We start from the raw sequence: 21043 nt of genomic DNA, 5'->3' as shown, positions 1-21043 counted from the left end.
CATCATAGTTATTTGTTTACTTTTCTGTATCTTCCGCTAGACTCAGCTCCTTGAGGGCAGGACTTGAGTTTTGTCCATTATCATTTAGGTGCTTAGCAAATAGTTGTGGAATAGCTTGCAGAGTACTTGACTTTACTTGCATCTCCTACTCTTGTATTGGCTGGAGTCTCCTCCCTATTCATGGTATGATAAGGACCATTGGTTAAAATTGGTCTCTTGTCTGCTTCTAGGTCTGGTAATACTTTATTTTCTTGCACCTCCACAACTAGTAGCATGTTCTTAGATAAAAAGAGATTTTTTTTTTTCCTTGACTCACATTCGGGGGCTGGCATTTTGTCATTTATTCGAGTTTACTGAGTGATCTGCAAGATTTTGTTATATCTTAGTTTCACAAACTCTGGAATCAGGCTGCAAAGATTTGACTTACTGCTCTACTTTGTACTATGTGACCGTGAGCAAGTTACATGACATATCTGTTCTGAATTTGCTTCATCAATAGGTGATACCAACCTAGGATAATAGTTGCAAGGATTAAGTGAGATAATCATGATAAAGTGCTTGGTACAGTGCTTGACATATGTATGCTCAATAAATATTGGTTATTGTTATTATTATGAAACTCCATTCAACAGCATCAGCAATACAATTATTCCTATCTCATTTTATTTTAGAGGTTTAGTTGAAATGATACTTGTGCATTTTGTTTTATGAGTTGTTTTTACTCCTTTTTTATTTCATATAGGTCTGGCTAGTTTCTGTGGTGCAGTTTTTCGTAAATATCCAATTGATCTTGCTGGTCTTCTTCAGTATGTTGCCAATCAGCTAAAGGCGGGCAAAAGGTATTCATAGCAAATTATACATAACGAAATTCAATAGAGTACTTCTGGTGGTTTGGGGTTATTGAGACTCCTATTATCCTGAAAGACTACTTACTTGTTGGTTGTAGGCTCAAGTAGAATAGTTGCTCACTTATTTACATGAAATTCTTTAGTTAAGTGATAATACATAAATAGACACTTTTTTTCACGAGTAAATGTACTATTTGGCTATATATGTTAATGCACTAAAAATATACTTTCATTTATTTTGACTGCCTATTGGGCTTTTGAGTAAATGCCTAATATGATATATTGTGTATCTTCCTATAACAAAACATACTGCACTAGGTCAGTATGCAGTAATTGACCTGTATCACATTGAACATCTGGTAGGAACATGTTTATTTTGAGGGTGTATATAATACCTTTAAAGCATAATTTTTGAATTTGAGTTTTAGAGATACATAAGGCTTCCATACCTTTTGGACAATGTCCTTTTTGCTTTATAAATACTGAAGTTTATTTTATTTTGGGCCAATATCAGTGCTTAGAGTTTGAATTAGTATGTATGTATATTAAACCTCATGAGAAGTAGACTGACTAGAATCAAAGAACCTGAAATTGTTTTCAGAAGCTTTCTGGTAGAAAGCAAACAAACAAAGCATTAAAAGCTATTTGGTGTTCCAAACAAGTATTACCTAAGTAATTATTGACAGATTCTTATTTTGGCTTAGGGAAAACTTAAAAAATATTTAAACTTATGTTTTTTTTTTTTGGCACATCCCTTATGCTCATCTCTTTGCCATTTCTATATATTTTTATTCTTCTTTATCTATAGGCCGGAATAACATATATCATTTTTAAAATCTGTAACTCAGCTTTCTGTACTATGAATACAGTTTTTGTGACCATCTAATTAAAACATAGTTTGAAGAAAAAATAAACTGTTTCATTGGTACTTATATACTAGTTTTCATGAGGGCTTTCTTTAAAAAAAAAACAAACAAAAAAAAGCAACTAAGGAAAGCACGGCAAGTTGAGAGAACAAACCCTTAATAAGAATCTTAGAAAATGGTTCTTTTGTCTATTAGCTTGTGTCTTGGGTATGTCTGACTTTACGTTTGGAGAAACATCTAGAGTTTTTAGGAAAGAATGTTTTTACTCTGTTTAGATTAACTAATTAAAGAAGATCTTGGAGGACGTAAGATATTATTTTCATTGGTAGTCCTAAACTTTGACAATTAAAAAGCGTAACTGTTGGCACATTACTGAAATGTGCTCTGGGCTGGCCACTAAATTGTCATCTTTGGCTTGGATATCACAGCTTAGAACTTCTTTTTTTCCTTCCTTCCCTGCCTCTCTTCCAAGTGTATGTGACCATGCTGCATCTTTGTCCCTTTTTAGTAAACGGATTATTTAGAAATGGCTCTATACCATCAAAAATGTTTTGGCCATCCTGTATTGGAGGAGAAAAAATGCTGTGAAGGACTTTATTGGGTCAACTGATAAAATGAAATATCAATGGTAGATTTAAGTATTTTATCAGTGTTTGATGTACTAAAATGGATAACTGTGCTGTGGTTATTTAAGAGAACAGCTCTCTTAGGAAATGCAGTCTTAGAAATTTTAGGGGTAAAAGGCCATGATATATAAATTTCCCTCGAATGATTAAAAAATTGAGTGTCTGACTATGTATGTAGAAAGGGGCTTCAGAGAGGGAGAGGAAATGCAAATGATCAAGCAGGAGTAAAAATGTTACCAGGTGAAGTTGAGGTAAAGGATATATGGGTGAGTTTTGTACTGTTTTTATTTTTCCATCCAATCTGTAAATTTGAAATTATTTCCAAGTAAAAGTTAAAATGAACTTACACACCAAGTATTTGTCAATATAGTTCTAGGAATGCAGTTAAAAACTGCTTCCGCCCCTTCCCCCATATTTATATACAAATAATTTAGGGTTTCTCAGTATATTAATTACAATATATTGTTACTTTTATATTTGAAGTTCTAACTATAGACTGTTTCTTTTTTCTTTTTGAATAGTTTTGACCTGCTTATATTGAAAGAAGTGGTGCAAAAAATGGCAGGAATAGAAATTACAGAGGAAATGACAATGGAGCAACTAGAGGCTATGACTGGTGGAGAGCAGCTAAAAGCTGAGGTAAGAATTGCTATTTTTGTTCATCAACTTTTAAAATTCATAATGTATGCATGGTCATAGTAAAGAATCCAAACAATATGTAAGTTTATAAAACCAAATGTCAAAGCCATACATACCTTCCTTTCACAACCACCCCTACCCCCCTTTTGAAATTGAGATACAGTAATTACTTCAACTTTTTAAAAAAGCTGAAACAAAGTATAAAAGACAGCAAGTATTTCTCTGATGGCTAGTGATGATGAGCATTTTTTCATGTGTCTGTTGGCTGCATAAATGTCTTCTTTTGAGAAGTGTCTGTTCATATCCTTTGCCCACTTTTTGATGGGGTTGTTTGTTTTTTTCTTATAAATTTGTTTGAGTTCTTTGTAGGTTCTGGATATTAACACTTTGTCAAATGAGTAGATTGCAAAAATTTTCTAGCCATCAGAGAAATGCAAATCAAAACCACAATGAGATACCATCTCACACCAGTTAGAATGGCGATCATTAAAAAGTCAGGAAACAACAGGTGCTGGAGAGGATGTGGAGAAATAGGAACACTTTTACACTATTGGTGGGACTGTAAGCTAGTTCAACCATTGTGGAAGACTGTGGCGATTCCTCAAGGATCTAGAACTAGAAATACCATTTGACCCAGCCATCCCATTACTGGGTATATACCCAAAGGATTATAAATCATGCTGCTATAAAGACACACGCACACGTATGTTTATTGCGGCACTATTCACAATAGCAAAGACTTGGAACCAACCCAAATGTCCATCAATGATAGACTGGATTAAGAAAATGTGGCACATATACACCATGGAATACTATGCAGCCATAAAAAAGGATGAGTTCATGTCCTTTGCAGGGATGTGAATGCAGCTGGAAACCATCATTCTCAGCAAACTATCGCAAGAACAGAAAACTAAACACTGCATGTTCTCACTCATAAGTGGGAATTGAACAATGAGAATACTTGGACACAGGAAGGGGAACATCACACACTGGGGCCTGTTGTGGGGTGGAGGGACGGGGGAGGGATAGCATTAGGGGATATACCTAATGTAAACGACGAGAATGACGAGTTAATGGGTTCAGCACACCAACATGGCACATGTATACATATGTAACAAACCTGCACATTGTGCACATGTACCCTAGAACTTAAAGTATAATAAAAAAGAAAAAAAAAAGACAGTAAGAAATGCATCCATAAGGAAAATAATTACCAAATAAGGCCGGGCGTGGTGGCTCACGCTTATAATCCCAGCACTTTGGGAGGTGGGTGGATCACTTGAGGTCAGGAGTTCGAGACCAGCCTGGCCAATATGGCAAAACCCCACCTCTACTAAAAATACAAAAAATTAGCCACACGTAGTGGTGGGCACCTGTAATCCCAGCTACTTGGGCGGCTGAGGCAGGAGAATTGCTTGAACTTAGGAGGCGGAGGTTGCAGTGAGCCAAGATCTCGCCATTGCACTCCAGCCTGGGCAAGAGAGTGAGACTCTGTCTCAATAAATAAATAAATAAATAAATAAATAAATAAATAAAATTACCAAATAATTACTAAATCTTCTGTGATCTTTGATATCCTCACTCCCTTAAGTCTTAGTTGCTCTGTTGAATCTGTGCCATACTGAATAACGAATAATCCTTTATGACGGACTGCAAGGTGGAAAATGGAAAATTTGCAAAAATTTAAATTCAATTGACATTTGCTTTTAAGCCAGTGACTGTAGTCTGTAATAGTCACTGAAATAAATTTGTGTAAGGGAAGGAATGTGGAATGTAGGAGTTTTTTATATTAAGGATTCTAACTCAACTTTTTTCTGCCTTTTTTCAAATTAGCATGGGTTATGTACTGTACAGTGGTAAATTTGTGTCTTTTCTTGTGCAGGGTGGTTATTTTGGTCAGATCAGAAACACTAAAAAATCCTCTCAGAGATTAAAGGATGCTCTATTGGACCATGATCTTGCCCTTCCTCTCTGTCTGCTTATGGCTCAGCAGAGAAATGGGGTAATCTTTCAGGAAGGTGGAGAGAAACATTTGAAACTTGTGGGAAAGCTCTACGACCAGGCAAGTTAAAGTGGCTTTTATGTTTATGTACATGTTTTTAATCCTGTTAAAGGAAGATAATGTGTTATAATTTGAAAAATGTCATTTTTGCACATCATGTGAATATGAGACATCCTAATCTAATGTGAAAGACATTCTGGAAATAGGGCCTATTTCTATGTAAATTATGATATTTAAGAGATAGCTCCAAGATATGTTATGTGTAAGGCTGTCAATTAATTAAATATTACATCATTAAATTCCTGCAACTTCAAGTTGTTTGCATCTATATCTTTCCTGATCTCTGGAAATCTCAGTCATAACAGAATAGATGCTTGCTTGCTTGCTCACTCATGCATGCTCGCTCTCTTTTCCTTTTTTTTTTTTTAAGACAAGGCCTCACTCTGTTACCCAGGCTAGAGTGCAGTGCATGATCTCGGCTCACTGTAGCCTCTACCTCCCTGGCTCAAGTGATCAGTCTACCTGAGCCTCCCGAGTAGCTGGGGACTATAGGCATGCACCACCATGCCTGGTTAATTTTTGGATTTTTTTTTGTAGAGTCAGAGCTCTGCCATGTTGCCCAGGCTGGGTTGCTATCTCTCTTTTTCTTTGCGTTGTAGTTGATGATAGTTAAACACATTTTGTGGGCTGATCTTAAGTTTTGTTACTTAATATTTATAAATATATTCTGTAAATAAAGTTTTCTTCTTTTAAGGGCAAAGGAATTGACTTCTGTTTGTCTATGGTTATTATCTTATTTGATTTAGGTAAATATATTCCACTAAAAGTGATGAACAACAGCTTGACATTTAAGAGACCTAGTTGGCTAGTAAAGCCTTGGATTAGTCAACCTGTCAGGGCCTTGGCATCTTTTTTCGTAATATGGTCATGTGATTATACTTGTAGATGGTCTCTAAAGTCCTTTTAAGTTATAAAATTTGGATTCTTAATTGTTAAAATATTCCTGAAATGACTTCTTAATCACTTTGGAAAATATGTTGATTTTGTCTTATTTTTTAAATTTAGTGTCATGATACCCTGGTGCAGTTTGGTGGGTTTTTAGCATCTAATCTGAGCACAGAAGATTATATAAAGCGAGTGCCTTCAATTGATGTACTCTGTAATGAATTTCATACACCCCATGATGCAGCATTTTTCCTGTCTAGGCCAATGTATGCGCATCATATTTCGGTAAGTACAAGTGTCTTTTCTGCCGCTCAAGAACGATCCAAATTATTTCTTAACTATTTTATCTGTAAGTACATTTCACTACAGATTTTGGGGGAAGGTTTTGGCCCTTAAACTAGGATTCCTTCTTTGTTTCCAATAGGGGTACAGAGCTGTGTGGTAGAGGTATACAAAAAAAGTGATGAGAAATTTGGAGTCTAATCATTTAATCAAACATCTGCTGTTAGTGTTTACATATCAACTGCTACAGTCTCCCACTTCTTTCCTAACTGTTACTTGATTTAATTATCACTTTGTTAGCACTATGCAGGAATTCCTGTGTTATGTATACACTCTGAAGGGGAAAAGACAATAAGGGAGTGGTGTTAGGCTAGCTTCTTCCCCTTTAGATCCTCTCAATCCAGAGAATTGTATGCTGTCTTTGTGTAATGTCTTACTGTTGTCACACCCCATGGTAGATCATTCTCAGCTGTACAAGAGAGTACCTGATTTCTTGACAGACAGAGGTGGGAGAGTTGCTTCATCTTAGGAATTCTGACCTGCCCTGTGCTAAGTGAACACACTAATCAGCAATATGGAATCCTAGCAAACAGGAACACCTGATTGTCTGAGGTTGGCTGAACTTTGCCAGGTCAGAAAATGGAGCAGGTCATTCTAGCCAAGTCAGATATAAATCTTGTATCTGTAGGCAACATGCCACTCTCTGGAAAAGGGGTTTCCCAGCAACCTTGTGGTTGCACTGGATGGGCATCCAAGCTGCCCTGGGATCCTTGCTTTTGCTTCTTGAGTGAAAACCGCTGTTGAAGAGGTGACTGCTATGTCCCCTCTATAAATTGACTATCAGCAGGCTCTCTTGGAGATAATTCAGCCAAACGCTGCTCAGATTTTTTTTTTTTTTTTTTTTTGAGATGGAGTCTCGCTCTGTCTCCCAGGCTGGAGTGCAGTGGTGTAATCTCAGCTCACTGCAACTTCCACTTCTTGGGTTCAACTCCTATCCCAAGCTCCCAAGTAGCTGGGATTACAGGTGCCCACCATCACACCCAGCTAATTTTTGTATTTTTAGAAGAGATGGGGTTTTGCCATGTTGGCCAGGCTGGTCTCAAACTCCTGACCTCAGGTGATCCGCCTGCCTTGGCCTCCCAAAGTGCTGGCATTACAGGCATGAGCCACTGTGCCTGGCCTGCTCAGATTCTTGAGATGAGATTTTTGAACAATAGTGAGAAGTACAGCAATAATTGTAGATATCAGTTCTATTCCATAAGTCTAGCTCCCCATGCGATTTGAAATGCAGAACTGTTATGTCTCTTCATTTGACTGAAGGTGTGAACTTGAAGTGGGAGTTAAACTGACTTTAGACAAGAGCATATTCATCCTAGGTAAATATGAAGTATAGCCTTCTTTTCTGACCAAGCCTATTTTTCTAACTAGATAGTGACTATGGGGTTCCTAACAATAGAAATCACAGATTCAGACCCAGAGGAGGGAGACTGGAGCTATCATGTAACCCTCTCATACCGAGAAACTAATTTTTAGTTTTAACTGTTGAGGTTGTGGTCCACCTTGAGACACAGTTCTGAAAGATAGGCTTTTACCTAGTTCATATCCTAGATCTTGCCCAGAACAGGTAGCTAGGCTGTCTTTTATGCAGATAGCATCAGTCCTATTTTATCCCGTTTTGTTAGAACCTTAGAACTCATTCTGCTCATCTAGATTCATATTAGTTACCTTCAATAAGACCTGTCCTCTAAATTAAAAAAAATTCTCTGTTTTCCCAACTGCTATTCCCTCAGGTTTCTGATGCAATTGGGACTCCTTTTTCATAACTAATGTTCTTTGTAACTTTGTCACTTATGTGGTCTCAGTGGTTGTCAGCATGCTCTCTAAAATGGGAGTAACGGAGCGTAAATCTTCCCACTTCTAGAACAATTGTAAAATTCTAGAACAATTGTAAAATTGAGCAGTCAGGAAGGAAGGCAGGTAACTGAGCTGTAAGGAGCTGAGACTCTTTTGCCTATCACAGTGTAGAACTGGAAGCAGAACCTTTGATCATCTCATTTTGGGTTATGTGTTTAGCACAAATAGAATGATTTAAGTCATTTTCTAACATAAAGAAATAACTAGTTTTAGGACATCCTTTAGGTTCGTATTAAGGGTGATACCTAACCCAAACAAAATTTTCTGCATGAGAGCTCATTCGTCCTAAAGAGACTGAAGGATGTGAAACAATAGCAGCAACTCTGTGTTATCTTCTCTCATATATATATATATATGTTCATATAGATGTATATATATGTTCATATAGATGTATATATATGTTCATATAGATGTATATATATGTTCATATATATGTTCATATATATGTTCATATAGATGTTCATATAGATGTATATATATGTTCATATAGATGTATATATATGTTCATATATGTTATCTTCATATATAGAGAATATGTATATGTATATTTTTTGTGTGTGTATATATATGTATAATATATTTGGCATACACATATCTCTACAGCCCCTCCCATTGTACTAACAATTTTTTTTCCTCACAAAATTAAGAATATGGCATTCTTCTGACTTTTCCCCCAAATTAGGTTAAATCAGTTAAGCAAAAGAAGCTGCAGCATCAGTTCTCACATGCTTTAAACTTCAATATACCAAAGCTTTTCACAGAAAAATTTATTTGGCTTAGCAATAGAGTAACCAGTTGGTTCCGGTTTGCCTGGGATGTTCCCAGTTTTGGCACTGAAGTATTAAATCCCCAGAAACCCCCAAATCCCCAGAAAACCCTGACAATTGGTCACCCTACTTAGCAGTCTTAAAACAAATTTCTTGTAACTTTTCTTAATGTTGATCCAGCTTTTTTTTTTTTCTTTTTCTTTTTTGAGACAGTCTCCTTCTGTTACCCAGTCTGGAGTGCAGGGGCATGATCTCAGCTCATTGCAAATTCCGCCTCTGGGGTTCAAGTGATCCTCTCACCTCAGCCTCCGAAGTAGCTGGGATTACAGGCATGTGCCACCACACCTGGCTAATTTTTCGTAGAGAAGGGGTTTTGCCATGCTGGCCGGGCTGGTCTTGAACTCCTGACCTCAAGGGATCTGCCCTCCTCAATCTCTTGATCCAGCTTTTTAATTGATGAGTTTTAACAGTTGGTAGGGTCTACATGTAGTGATACTACGTTCTGTCCTAGTTGACTGTTATTAGTTCCATTCTTCCTCTTTTCTCATGTTAAGACCTTCTATTTGTTCCCTTGAATATCTCAAAAACAGGACTGGAAACCCTACATGTTCAATCCCTGATACAGCAGCAAGAGGGAGTAGGGTGGAGGAATGGAAGAGGGGGACATGCATATACCCTGTTCACTTTACTCAACAGGTCAGATTAGATAAGAGCCCTTATCTCCTAGTTGGCACACAGTACTAAAGATTGGAATATCTTCCAGAGATGATTTATCTTAAAATAAATGTTGTTGGTAAGAAACTAGAATTTCTATAACAGTTTTGAGATTGGTCATCTTTTGATTCTTTAGAAGGGAATATAGATTTTTATACCATGAAAGTCAAAGCTATAAATTATGTTGTGTGTGTATGTATGTATGTATGTATGTATTTTTACTTTTTATCTACAGTCAAAGTATGATGAACTTAAAAAATCAGAAAAGGGAAGTAAACAGCAACATAAAGTTCATAAGTACATTACATCATGTGAGATGGTGATGGCGCCTGTCCATGAAGCAGTGGTCTCCTTACATGTTTCCAAAGTCTGGGATGACATCAGCCCTCAATTCTATGCCACATTCTGGTCATTGACAATGTATGACCTTGCAGTTCCACACACCAGCTATGAACGAGAAGTCAATAAACTTAAAGTCCAGATGAAAGCAATTGATGACAATCAGGAAATGGTAGGTTTTTGTTCTAGTAGTTCAAGTGCAATAACTTTATGGTCTCACCTATATTTTGAAATTATTTTAGCTCTGGTTCCTTAAAACAGTGATCTTGTTGCTATATAATATTTTCTTAAATGGGGTTTAATAGTTATTCTGAGTGGAGGGCCAGGAGGTTGGTGACTAGGTGGAGATTATGATCAAAAATTATTTGAGTGTCCTTTTCTACTGATGACTATGCTGGTAACTTAAAGTGATTCGTGTGACTCTAATAGCAAGATCAGTAGTTCTCAAGAAGTGAGTGCTTTAGGAGAAGAAAAGCTGAGTCTTGAAATGGACCGGCCTTGAAGGTAGATTAGGTTTGGAAATATGGAAGCAGATAGGGAGGTCACCATAGGGTTCCAGCAAAGACAGGAAGTACATTGAGGTTTAGGGAGATCACGTTTACTGATTCACTTTCACATAGTGAATATACTTAGTGATACATATGAATATGATGGGGCCAGATTATGTAGGGCATTGGAAGTCAGGGAGAAAAATAGACTTGGTAAAATTGAGGGCTATTTTAGATTCCTGAGCAGGGGAGTAATGTAAAAAATGGTACTTAAAACAGATTACTCATGACAGCAGTGTGAAAGATGCTTTTGATAGGGGAAGGGACTAGCATTAGGCTAAAGACCAGCTAGGTGGCTTTTTAGGCAGTCTATTGTGAGAGCATAGACTGATGGAGGTAGTGGCAGTGTACAAGGCTTGTAAACCAGTCTTGGTATAAAGGAGAAGGAAGAGTCAAAGATGACACCATGCCTGAGACTGATAGTATCAGTGTTGCAAATGTAGCCTGTTTTGATGGTGTGTGAAGATGCCATGACAGTGTTATGAGTGTGTTGAATGAAGATAAAAGCACATTCAGGTGGACCTATATTCATGTTAAAGTAGTTATAAACCGTCAGCCTTTATCTCTTTAAACTTTTCAATTAAAAGAAGAAAGGTAATGTGCATATATTTAGAAAAGTATCTGATTTATTCTTTGTAGCCCCCAAATAAAAAGAAAAAAGAGAAGGAGCGCTGTACTGCCCTTCAGGACAAGCTTCTTGAAGAAGAAAAGAAACAGATGGAACATGTACAGAGAGTTCTACAGAGATTGAAACTGGAAAAGGACAACTGGCTTTTGGCAAGTAAGTTGTTGGAATTGTTACATTCCCGATGCTGGTGAATTGCAGAAAACAAAACATTATAACTTTACAGGTGTTACAGTGTATTATGTTTGTATTTCAACTCAGTGTTCTCTATCCCATTCTTTGGTTATTTGTTAATGCAGAATCAACTTCACGTTCACTAGAGGAACTGATATAGTTTGCTGGTGAAGTTAATTAACTTTTAACTACATATTGGCAGCTTGTCATTCAACTTTTCTGTATAAAACATATTTCTGGAGAAAGATAGAAAAAAAGTCCACATAGTAAAAATGATAATCATGACCAGGCATGACATTTGGTTACAAACTATAAATAGTTTGTGGTTTTATAGTATTCTCTACACTAAAGGTAATATGTTGTCATGTTTAGTGGCTTTGAGGCACTTGAGGAAGAAGTTTACCACTTAATATATTCTTCCTTTATTTTTAGAATCTACCAAAAATGAGACCATCACAAAATTTCTACAGCTGTGTATATTTCCTCGATGTATTTTTTCAGCAATTGATGCCGTTTACTGTGCTCGTTTTGTTGAATTGGTACATCAACAGAAAACTCCAAATTTTTCCACACTTCTTTGCTATGATCGAGTAAGTTTTTATTGCAACCTTTAAAAAATTCTCACACAAAGATAGCTAACATTATAATTTATAGAGGTATTATTGTGTGTTTGGTTAAAAAGCATGAACTCAGGAACCAAGTGTCTGAACTTGAATCCTAGATCTACTATTTTCTAGCTGTATGATCTTTGGCAAGTTATTTAACCTCTCTGTGCCTGTTTTCTTATCTGTAAAGCATAAGTACCTGCTTCATAAGATTGTTGTGAGGATTAAATGAATCACTACACATAAAAAGCACCTGATATGTAATAGTCACTCAAGGTTAAACTATTAACTATTTGAGTTTACATGTTGTATCATAATAGGTAGAACTTTCTTCTCCATTCTTAACCTTCACTTCTCAAAAAAAAAAAAAAAAAAAAAGTTTACACCTTCACACACATATAAAAGCAGGGAAACTTTTTAGTATGGTCGTATTTACATTTTGCATTTAGCTTTTTTCTTATTAGTACATTTTGTGGTTTAAAAACATAATGTGGCCGGGCATGGTGGCTCATGCCTGTAATCCCAGTACTTTGGGAGTCCGAGGCGGGTGGATCACGAGGTCGGGAGATTGAGACCATCCTGGCTAACACGGTGAAACCCCGTCTGTACTAAAAAAATACAAAAAAAATAGCCAGGCGTGGTGGCGGGTGCCTGTTGTCCCAGCTACTCGGGAGGCTGAGGCAGGAGAATGGCGTGAACCCGGGAGGCAGAGCTTGCAGTGAGCCGAGATCGCACCATGGCACTCCAGCCTGGGTGACAGAGTGAGACTCTATCTCAAAAACAAACAAACAAAAAAACCCCCACAAAACATAATGTTTGTTACAGCATGTCAGCTGCCTATTTTTAATTTCTATTAGCATCTCCTCTGTTTACTCTCCCCATAAACCCAGTAATATGTATGGCTAAGTGGTTAAGAAACTATTATGTAATAAAAAAAACTATTATGTAATAATAATGACAGTTTTTTTTTTCCCCCTGTCACTGTAAATCAGCTTTCTATATAAAAGTTCTTGTTTTGGGTGGTTGTTTTATGAATTCACTATTTCCCCACAAAAGCCAAAATCTCCAAAGGTCTCTGCAGTGTCATTATATAAAGGGAATATACATTTCGACTAAGCTTACCTGTTTATTATGACTTGCTATAAGAGAATCTTCTAATATTTTTAAATGATTTTGACCTTGATTTGTTTATTTTTTTAAACATTTTTTTCCTGTAGGTTTTCTCTGACATAATTTACACAGTTGCAAGCTGTACTGAAAATGAAGCCAGTCGATATGGAAGGTTTCTGTGCTGCATGTTAGAGACTGTGACCAGGTGGCATAGTGATAGAGCCACATATGAAAAGGTATGATTAATAAAAACCCTTATATTTTACCCATGTATATAATGACCACATCCATTAATGTCTAGATTGTTGAGTTTTAAAAGAGAAGCTGAGTTTAAGATTCAGTTGTAAAACCGTGTTTATAAGCACAATTAATTCATTATTAAAAAGTTCTGTATAGTTTTTTATTCTCTCTCAAACTGACGTTCCAAATTAATATCTTTGTATAAGTTGAACTTTTTGTGACTACTTATCAAAATACGCATGATGGTTTTATATGGAAACATTGATCTAGTCTACTTAAGTTTCAGTTTCTGCGATTTTGTGGATCATAATTTTTCTTTAAAAGTGACAAACATTGTTTCCTTAGGAATGTGGAAACTATCCAGGATTCCTTACCATATTACGGGCAACTGGTTTTGATGGTGGAAATAAGGCTGATCAATTAGACTATGAAAATTTTCGACATGTTGTACATAAATGGCATTACAAACTAACCAAGGTAAAAAAAAAAATTGGGTTTTTCAAAGGCAGATTTTTCTCTTTATACTTGTACTTTTATAATAATGGATCTGAAAATGTTTGTTGTAGGCATCGGTACATTGCCTTGAAACAGGCGAATATACTCACATCAGGAATATCTTGATTGTGCTAACAAAAATACTTCCTTGGTACCCAAAAGTTTTGAATCTGGGTCAAGCTTTGGAAAGAAGAGTACACAAAATCTGCCAAGAAGAAAAAGAGAAGAGGCCAGATCTATATGCATTGGCTATGGGGTAACAAAATTATATTTTAATGTGATTTACAAGACTAGATGACAGAAGGATTCTGAAGACTTTAAAATGTTTTACAGTGTTGAAGTTTATCTTCTGCCTTCAGGAGATTATGGGAGATTATGCGATCATGTTCCCACAGGCTGGTGAGAGTTACCACTTCTGATTATCAACTTCCGGTCTATACTGGATGATAGTTTCAAAAGTCATATATAATATTTCTTGATTGGGAGGAAATATAATTTTATCATCATAGTTAACAGATCTTCAAGAGTAAAAGAAAAAAGCCATCTTAGTTTAAGGATTAGTTTATAGTGAAATTGTAATTTTTAAGAAAGTTGGGCATTCTATAAAAACCTTCAAGAACTTACTAAAAATTGGTATTTTTTTAATTCTCTAGAACTACATAGTAGAATGAATAACTTGCTAATTCTTAAAAACCTCATGTTTATGTTTTTTGATTTGTGTTTGTATATTTAAACACTTTGTGCGACTTTCAGCTACTCTGGGCAGTTGAAAAGTAGAAAGTCATACATGATACCTGAAAATGAGTTTCATCACAAAGACCCCCCTCCGAGGAATGCAGTTGCCAGTGTGCAAAATGGGCCTGGTGGTGGGCCTTCTTCATCATCAATAGGAAGTGCATCTAAATCGGATGAAAGCAGTACTGAGGAGACTGGTATGTTTATTTGTAGAAACTTATAAGTAATATATTTTATTTCAACAAAGTAAAATGTTTAATATCACAGAATTAGTACAATGCTGGCTTAGTATTACTTTTTATTCCCTAGATAGGAGTATATAAACGTTAAGAAGTAATCAGCCTGCTGTTTCTTTCTAATTATTCTCTAATCATTTTGCTGTGAAATTGTAGCTTATTTACATTTAGGGGCTTGTTAAATAAAACCTTACTTTTATTTCAGATAAATCAAGGGAGAGATCTCAGTGTGGTGTGAAAGCTGTTAATAAAGCTTCTAGCACCACACCTAAAGGGAATTCAAGCAATGGAAATAGTGGCTCTAACAGGTAGGAACACTGTGCCATGTGTCATAATTCTAAATTCTTTTTAAAAATGATATTTATGTATTTTTTTTGAAATGGGGTCTTGCAGTGTTGCCCAGGCTGTTCTCGAACTTCTGGCCTCAAGCGATCCACCAGCCTTGGCTTTCCACACTGCCGGGATTAGAGGCATGAGCCATTGCATCTGGCCCTCATAATTCTAATTTCTTATATGAATCCTCATGAGTAGAAGGGGAGTGGTTGTTGAGTAATGTGAAAAGTCATTTATGTTGGACTTTGAAATTTTTTATGTACCCTATTTTGCTGATATGCTTTACATCCTAATTATGTTTTGTAGAATTATGCTTGTATAACAACTTTGTTTCTCCTGCTGGGATACTCAGGGGAATGTAGGTATGAAGTTAAAAAAAATAGTTTAGGTTAGAGTGATTGCTGTGAACAATCTGAGTAAGGACAGATATAAGAAAAGCCTACACTAATTTAAGTAGTGATCCATCCAGCTAAGTAATCCATTTCCTGATAGTAGTTCCCTTGGTTGGTTTGTGGGATATATTTTTGGTTTTTACCGTTTATTCTCATAGGTTATACATGTATGCCAAAAAAGAACCTGAGATGATTTTAATAATTATTTTTTTATTTTTTTGAGACAGAGTCTCTTTCCATCACCCAGGCTGGAGTGCAGTGGCGTGATCTCGTCTCACTGCAACCTCTGTCTCCTGGGTTGAAGCGATTCTTGTGCCTCAGCTTCCCTAGTAGCTAGGATTACAAGCGTGTGCCACCACACCTGGCTAATTTTTTGTGCATTTTTAGTAGAGACGGGGTTTTGCCATGTTGATTGACTGGTCTCAAACTCCTGACCTCATGTGATCTGCCTGCCTTGACCTCCCAAAGTGCTGGATTATAGGTGTGGGCCACCGCACCCAGCTAATAATTCTTTTAAATCTGCAATTCATGAATTTGTTTATGATTTACTGGATAAAGAAATACTTCCTTTTTTTTTTGAGATGGAGTCTTGCTTTGTCACCCAGGCTGGAGTGCAGTGGTGTGATCTTGGCTCACTGCAACCTCCGCCTCCCAGGTTCAAGTGATTCTCTTGCCTCAGCCTCCAGAGTAGCTGGGATTACAGGTGCCCACCACCATGCCCAGCTAAGTTTTTTGTATTTTTAGTAGAGATGGAGTTTCACCATGTTGGCCAGGCTGGTCTAGAACTCCTGACTTCAAGTGATCCACCCTCCTCAGCCTCTCAAAGTGCTGGGATTACAGGCATGAGCCACTGCACCCGACCATTACTTCTTCCTTTTTACTTGTCTTAAAGTTGTCCTTTAGTTTTTGAAGGACTCGCCCTTAGTTCTAATATTTTTGAAGTTAGTCAGAAACCCTTTATGATATATTTTATCATATATCAGACAAGGGATACATTTTATGATTATTTGTGTTAAAATCCCATGTTTTTGTTCTAAAGCAACAAAGCTGTTAAAGAAAATGACAAAGAAAAAGGGAAAGAGAAAGAAAAAGAGAAAAAAGAAAAGACTCCAGCTACTACTCCAGAGGCCAGGGTACTTGGTAAAGATGGTAAAGAAAAACCAAAGGAAGAGCGGCCAAATAAAGATGAAAAAGCAAGAGAGACCAAGGAAAGAACGCCAAAGTCTGACAAAGAGAAAGAAAAATTCAAGAAGGAAGAAAAAGCTAAAGATGAGAAATTTAAGACCACTGTCCCCAACGCAGAATCAAAATCAACTCAAGAAAGGGAAAGAGAGAAGGAGCCATCCAGAGAAAGAGATATAGCAAAGGAAATGAAATCAAAGGAAAATGTTAAAGGAGGAGAAAAAACGCCAGTTTCTGGGTCCTTGAAATCACCTGTTCCCCGATCAGATATTCCAGAGCCTGAAAGGGGCAAGTTTACCTTTCTTTATATGTTCTTACCTTTTGTTATTTTAATGTATAGTTGGTTATTGTCTCCTTGTTTGGCAGGTTATATAGGGATTTTGCTAGGGGAACTTGATTGCCATGCAAATTTTTTTTTTTTTTAAAGTGTTTGGAAAACTAGAAATATACCTTATTCTGACTATTTCTTTTTGTCTTAACAGAACAAAAACGCCGCAAAATTGATACCCACCCTTCTCCATCACATTCCTCCACAGTAAAGGTTAGTATAGCCTGAGGAAGGCAGCGTCCATGTTAGGCTCACCTGTTTGGAATACCAGTGTCCTGACTTCCTTCAAGTCTTATGCCAAGCATTCACTGGAGCCACTGGAGGTTTTATATTGCATTAGAAAATGAATTTTTCTATATTGGTGGACTGATTTTTTTTCTATTGAGTATTTTTATTATAAAAATGTTAAAACTTCAAGGACTTAGCACTAATTTTGTAGTGTTTCAAAGTGCAAGAGAAATTTTACCCAGAAGTGCCTCAACTGCTTTAAGCAGTCTTTTTTGGAGTGCAATGGTAGCTACAAGCAAACGAATCTTTTCAGCAGAATGAAGCCTATTTTTCAGCATATTGAAGAATATATAGCACTGAAGACTTCCTGGATGATACAGGATAAACAAGTTACCTCTGAATTCAAGCTTCTTGATGAGCATCATACCGATGTGTGCCTTCTAAGAAGGAGTCTTGAAAGGAGTTCCATTTTAAAGTCTCCTTGGTGATCAGTTCTCCTGTAGTTGTGTATATTCAGTGAGCATGCAGCTTCTGTTTATCTTCCCTTGGAGGTTTGTTTATACCCAATGGGTTCCCAACAAGTTGAACCTTGCGTTACGATAAAAGCAGATGTGGCATCCAATCCTACCACCCAGCAAAGAGAAACCCCAGGCATTCAACTGCAGCACAAAATCGTGGGTGTAGCCTTCTTGAAGACTCAGGGTAGCCATTCCTTGCTCCATATTTAATTTTAATTCTAAAGTCATCTAATTTCATGGAATCTTTGAATTTGCAGTACGTTGAACTTTTAAAAAACTGTAAGTTATTAATTCTTCATCAAGAGCACTGTGGTGGAATATCGTAGTTGATTTCTTTTTCTTTTTCTTTTTTTTTTAATGATTTCTTTGTGTGTGGGAGATTTGAGATTCACCATGATAGGCACTTTGCAAAAAAAAAAAAAAAAAAAAAAAAAGAAGTGATTACTCTTATATATTTTGTTTTCTTGTTAATACAATGCCACTGAATTTTCCAGCTAGGATTTAAAATATATATATTTATATTAGAGTTACAAGTAAAGTAAAATGTGAATCCTCCCAATTAAAGAAAAACTATGAAAAGTATAAGGCAATGTTGTTCTTCCACAGTGACTTCCAGTATTTTAAATTTTTTGTGGAGAAAAAACTGTTTTGCTTTCTTAAACCTCTTACGTTACATATAGCTTAAGTAGAGAGATATGAAAAATGTGGCATTGACATTTATTTTTAAATTCTGAGCAGAGAAAGATTTTTATTTCTTACATTGAGTACATTTAATTTAGTTTTTAACATTACAATTCCATTACATTTTTTTTTATTGTTGATATTCATATTGATAATGACATCATGAAATTTATCCTCACAAGAAGTAGCTGGTTTATTTCCAGGTTACAGCCATACTTCCCAAAGTTCCTCTGGGTTCTGAGAACTATGCCAGCTCACCTGTCATCTCCATTCATTTTCTACAGGACAGTCTCATCGAACTCAAGGAATCTTCAGCAAAGGTTTGAGTCTTTTAAACTCATCATGCCTAAGTAAACCAAATGTTCTTTACTTATTTTATTTAGTAGATGTCCTCACATCTAGCACATTCAGTAAGCTGAAATCAGTGGGATAAAGTACTCTGCTTACATTGAATAACCTTCAAAAATATTAAATGTTAAAACTGAAACAACAGACGACAATGATCCCTTTTAATGAGATTGTTATAAAATGTGTGTAATGTAGCAACATTTCTATCATCTCTCCTTGCTTGCTGTGTTATACATCCTCCTTTTATGCTTCAAAATCTGGAAATAAGTTTAACATTCAGGGAAGAGGTTATTGGATTGTTTTGGGTTTATTTAATTTTTCAAAATAAATCTGCCAGGCTGTCTGACTGTTTAGACAACCCAAAATACCAAAAAATAAATTTGATGCATTCACATATCTGTTTTAAAAATGGAACTCATCTCAATCTATAAAAATTCTTTATATATCCTCTGCTGAGGTACCTTTTTGGTAGTTGTAGCACAATATCAGGAGATACAGTTAATGTGAAAGAATCATTCCCCTGGAGGGGAATACTTGGTGGTTGCATTTACATGTCAGTATTGATTCTTACCTATTCTACTTTCTTGAATATTCTGCTACTAAAAATAGTGTGCAGTTTATGTATCTTATTACAGAGTTTATTTCAGTATACTTGAATTGTCCATTGTTCATGTTGTTTTGTCTTTGTTATAAAACGTGTATCCTTCTTTGATTTTCTACTTTGCCTCCTCTTACAAGCTACAAGCAAATGAATCTGCTTAGCAGAATAAAGCCTATTTTTCAGCATAAATATTGCTTACCATGATTAAAATAGAAATCAGCTAAGCTTGATTTCTTTACTGGTGGACCAAATGAAATTTTGAAACAGAGCCAGTTGACATTACTAACTGCTTTTAGATGTATAGATTTATAATGAAATGTCTGTGGATATTGGGGAAATAAGCACTAATTTTTAAGTTTATATTAGCCAGTGTACCTGTGTCCTAAAGTTGTAGCATTGTTTTTTAGAATATACTGTATTAATCAAAAGTCTCAGCTATCCCAGGAGGACTTCCATTTAGTTAGTTTTTTTTTTTTTTTCCTGATTTGAATGAATGTTTTATTTGAAGTAGATATTGGGATTATTCTGTAATATGCTATTGAAGAACAAGTCAAAATAACACATTAGACACAACATCAACTTAATGACATTATTTTTGAAAATTCTAAACGTCCAACGTATTTTTGTTTTTTTAATGTTAGCCATAACGTCACAATACTAAGTTCTCCATACCTAGTAGGAGTCACAAAAATGTTGATATCAGGTTGGAATTATATATTGCTATTTTTTATTACATGGAATTATTATTTAAAATGATGTTCCTATTTAGGATAGTTTTGGAAAACTTAATTTATATTCCATTTCAATTTTGGTATCTATAGAACTTTCATTTAATGTAAAGTTTTTGTTGGCTAACTTAAATACATACTGCAATATAGTAGGTTTTTATAACCAGTTTCAAATTGTTTATGTCACTCTTAACCATCAGTGGCTTGTATGGGCTATTTTAAATTAATGGGCTAACAGTGTTACCTTCTGAATATTTGTTTACTGAAACATACTTTGAAGCAGTTTGTAACCTGCTTTTAAAATTAACTGAATTTTCTAACCGATGATAGTTCCTCACATTTGTGAAAAGGCCTTTTGAAAATATGTACTGTCTCATTTCATGCTCTTAACAGTGTTGTGAGGTAGACAGGGCAGGTGGATAGTGTCTTTTTGACAAATGAGAGACTAAAAGTTCTTTAGCTTTCCCAGTTACATACAATTTGTTAGTATCAAAACATGAACTAAAATTAAGGTTCCTTGATTCCTAGCACCACCCATTTCAACAATAGTTGAAAGGGTTTTTCTAGCTCCTTTAGTGCGTTTGCCTTGGTTTTTAAAAATTACAGTGATTCAGCTCAATCTCCCACATCCCCCCTTTTAAAAAATGGTGTTTTGTGGGCCTTTAAAATTTAATAGATTTATTCCACATGCAACCAGAAAAATTTGAAAATGGCATATACATATGCTTCTAAAAATTATGTGACTTCTACTTTTCAGATATTTAGTGCTTAGCATGGTGCCTGGCAGTAAGTTTAGGTATTCAATTAATATTTGAAGTGATTTCTTAAGCCTTTGCACTTTGGTAAAGCATGCAAAGTACTGGTTTGCATAGTAGCTGATGTTGCATTTTTATGTGTCTAGAAAGTTTAATAGTATATGAATGTCTTAGAAAAACAAATTCATTGGACTTTGAGTGATCTCCAAAGTTGATTATCTTTAGCCTGTTTCTGAGGT

General features: G+C 35.8%; 1 protein-coding gene across 20 annotated transcripts in view; it reads left to right on the top strand.

Moving 5' to 3' along the window:
• The window catches only part of THOC2 (THO complex subunit 2), a 132183-nt gene that overhangs the window by 94565 nt on the left and 16575 nt on the right, over positions 1 to 21043 (top strand). For 9 of the 20 annotated variants that reach the window (XR_010584235.2, XR_010584237.2, XR_010584234.2 and 6 more), the window contains 15 exons: positions 743 to 839; positions 2862 to 2979; positions 4862 to 5041; positions 6047 to 6211; positions 9839 to 10114; positions 11130 to 11271; positions 11722 to 11879; positions 13112 to 13240; positions 13590 to 13721; positions 13811 to 13995; positions 14493 to 14671; positions 14916 to 15018; positions 16475 to 16905; positions 17100 to 17158; positions 18561 to 18692. Coding sequence is in view for 13 of the 20 variants with exons in the window: in XM_065538110.1 (XP_065394182.1) it covers positions 743 to 839; positions 2862 to 2979; positions 4862 to 5041; positions 6047 to 6211; positions 9839 to 10114; positions 11130 to 11271; positions 11722 to 11879; positions 13112 to 13240; positions 13590 to 13721; positions 13811 to 13995; positions 14493 to 14671; positions 14916 to 15018; positions 16475 to 16905; positions 17100 to 17158; positions 18561 to 18692 (2486 nt within the window). In the remaining 7 variants the exon portion in view is untranslated. Of the gene's footprint in view, positions 1 to 742; positions 840 to 2861; positions 2980 to 4861; positions 5042 to 6046; positions 6212 to 9838; positions 10115 to 11129; positions 11272 to 11721; positions 11880 to 13111; positions 13241 to 13589; positions 13722 to 13810; positions 13996 to 14072; positions 14287 to 14492; positions 14672 to 14915; positions 15019 to 16474; positions 16906 to 17099; positions 17948 to 18560; positions 18693 to 21043 lie in introns of those variants that run through there. The other 11 variants (XR_012429866.1, XM_005594509.4, XM_065538113.1 and 8 more) reach the window with 6 other exon arrangements.

Source organism: Macaca fascicularis, chromosome X (assembly GCF_037993035.2).
Source record: "Macaca fascicularis isolate 582-1 chromosome X, T2T-MFA8v1.1".
NCBI classification, from domain to species: domain Eukaryota; kingdom Metazoa; phylum Chordata; class Mammalia; order Primates; family Cercopithecidae; genus Macaca; species Macaca fascicularis.
The sequence above is the reverse complement of the archived record's forward strand: the minus strand, read 5'-3'. Positions and strand labels throughout refer to the sequence as shown.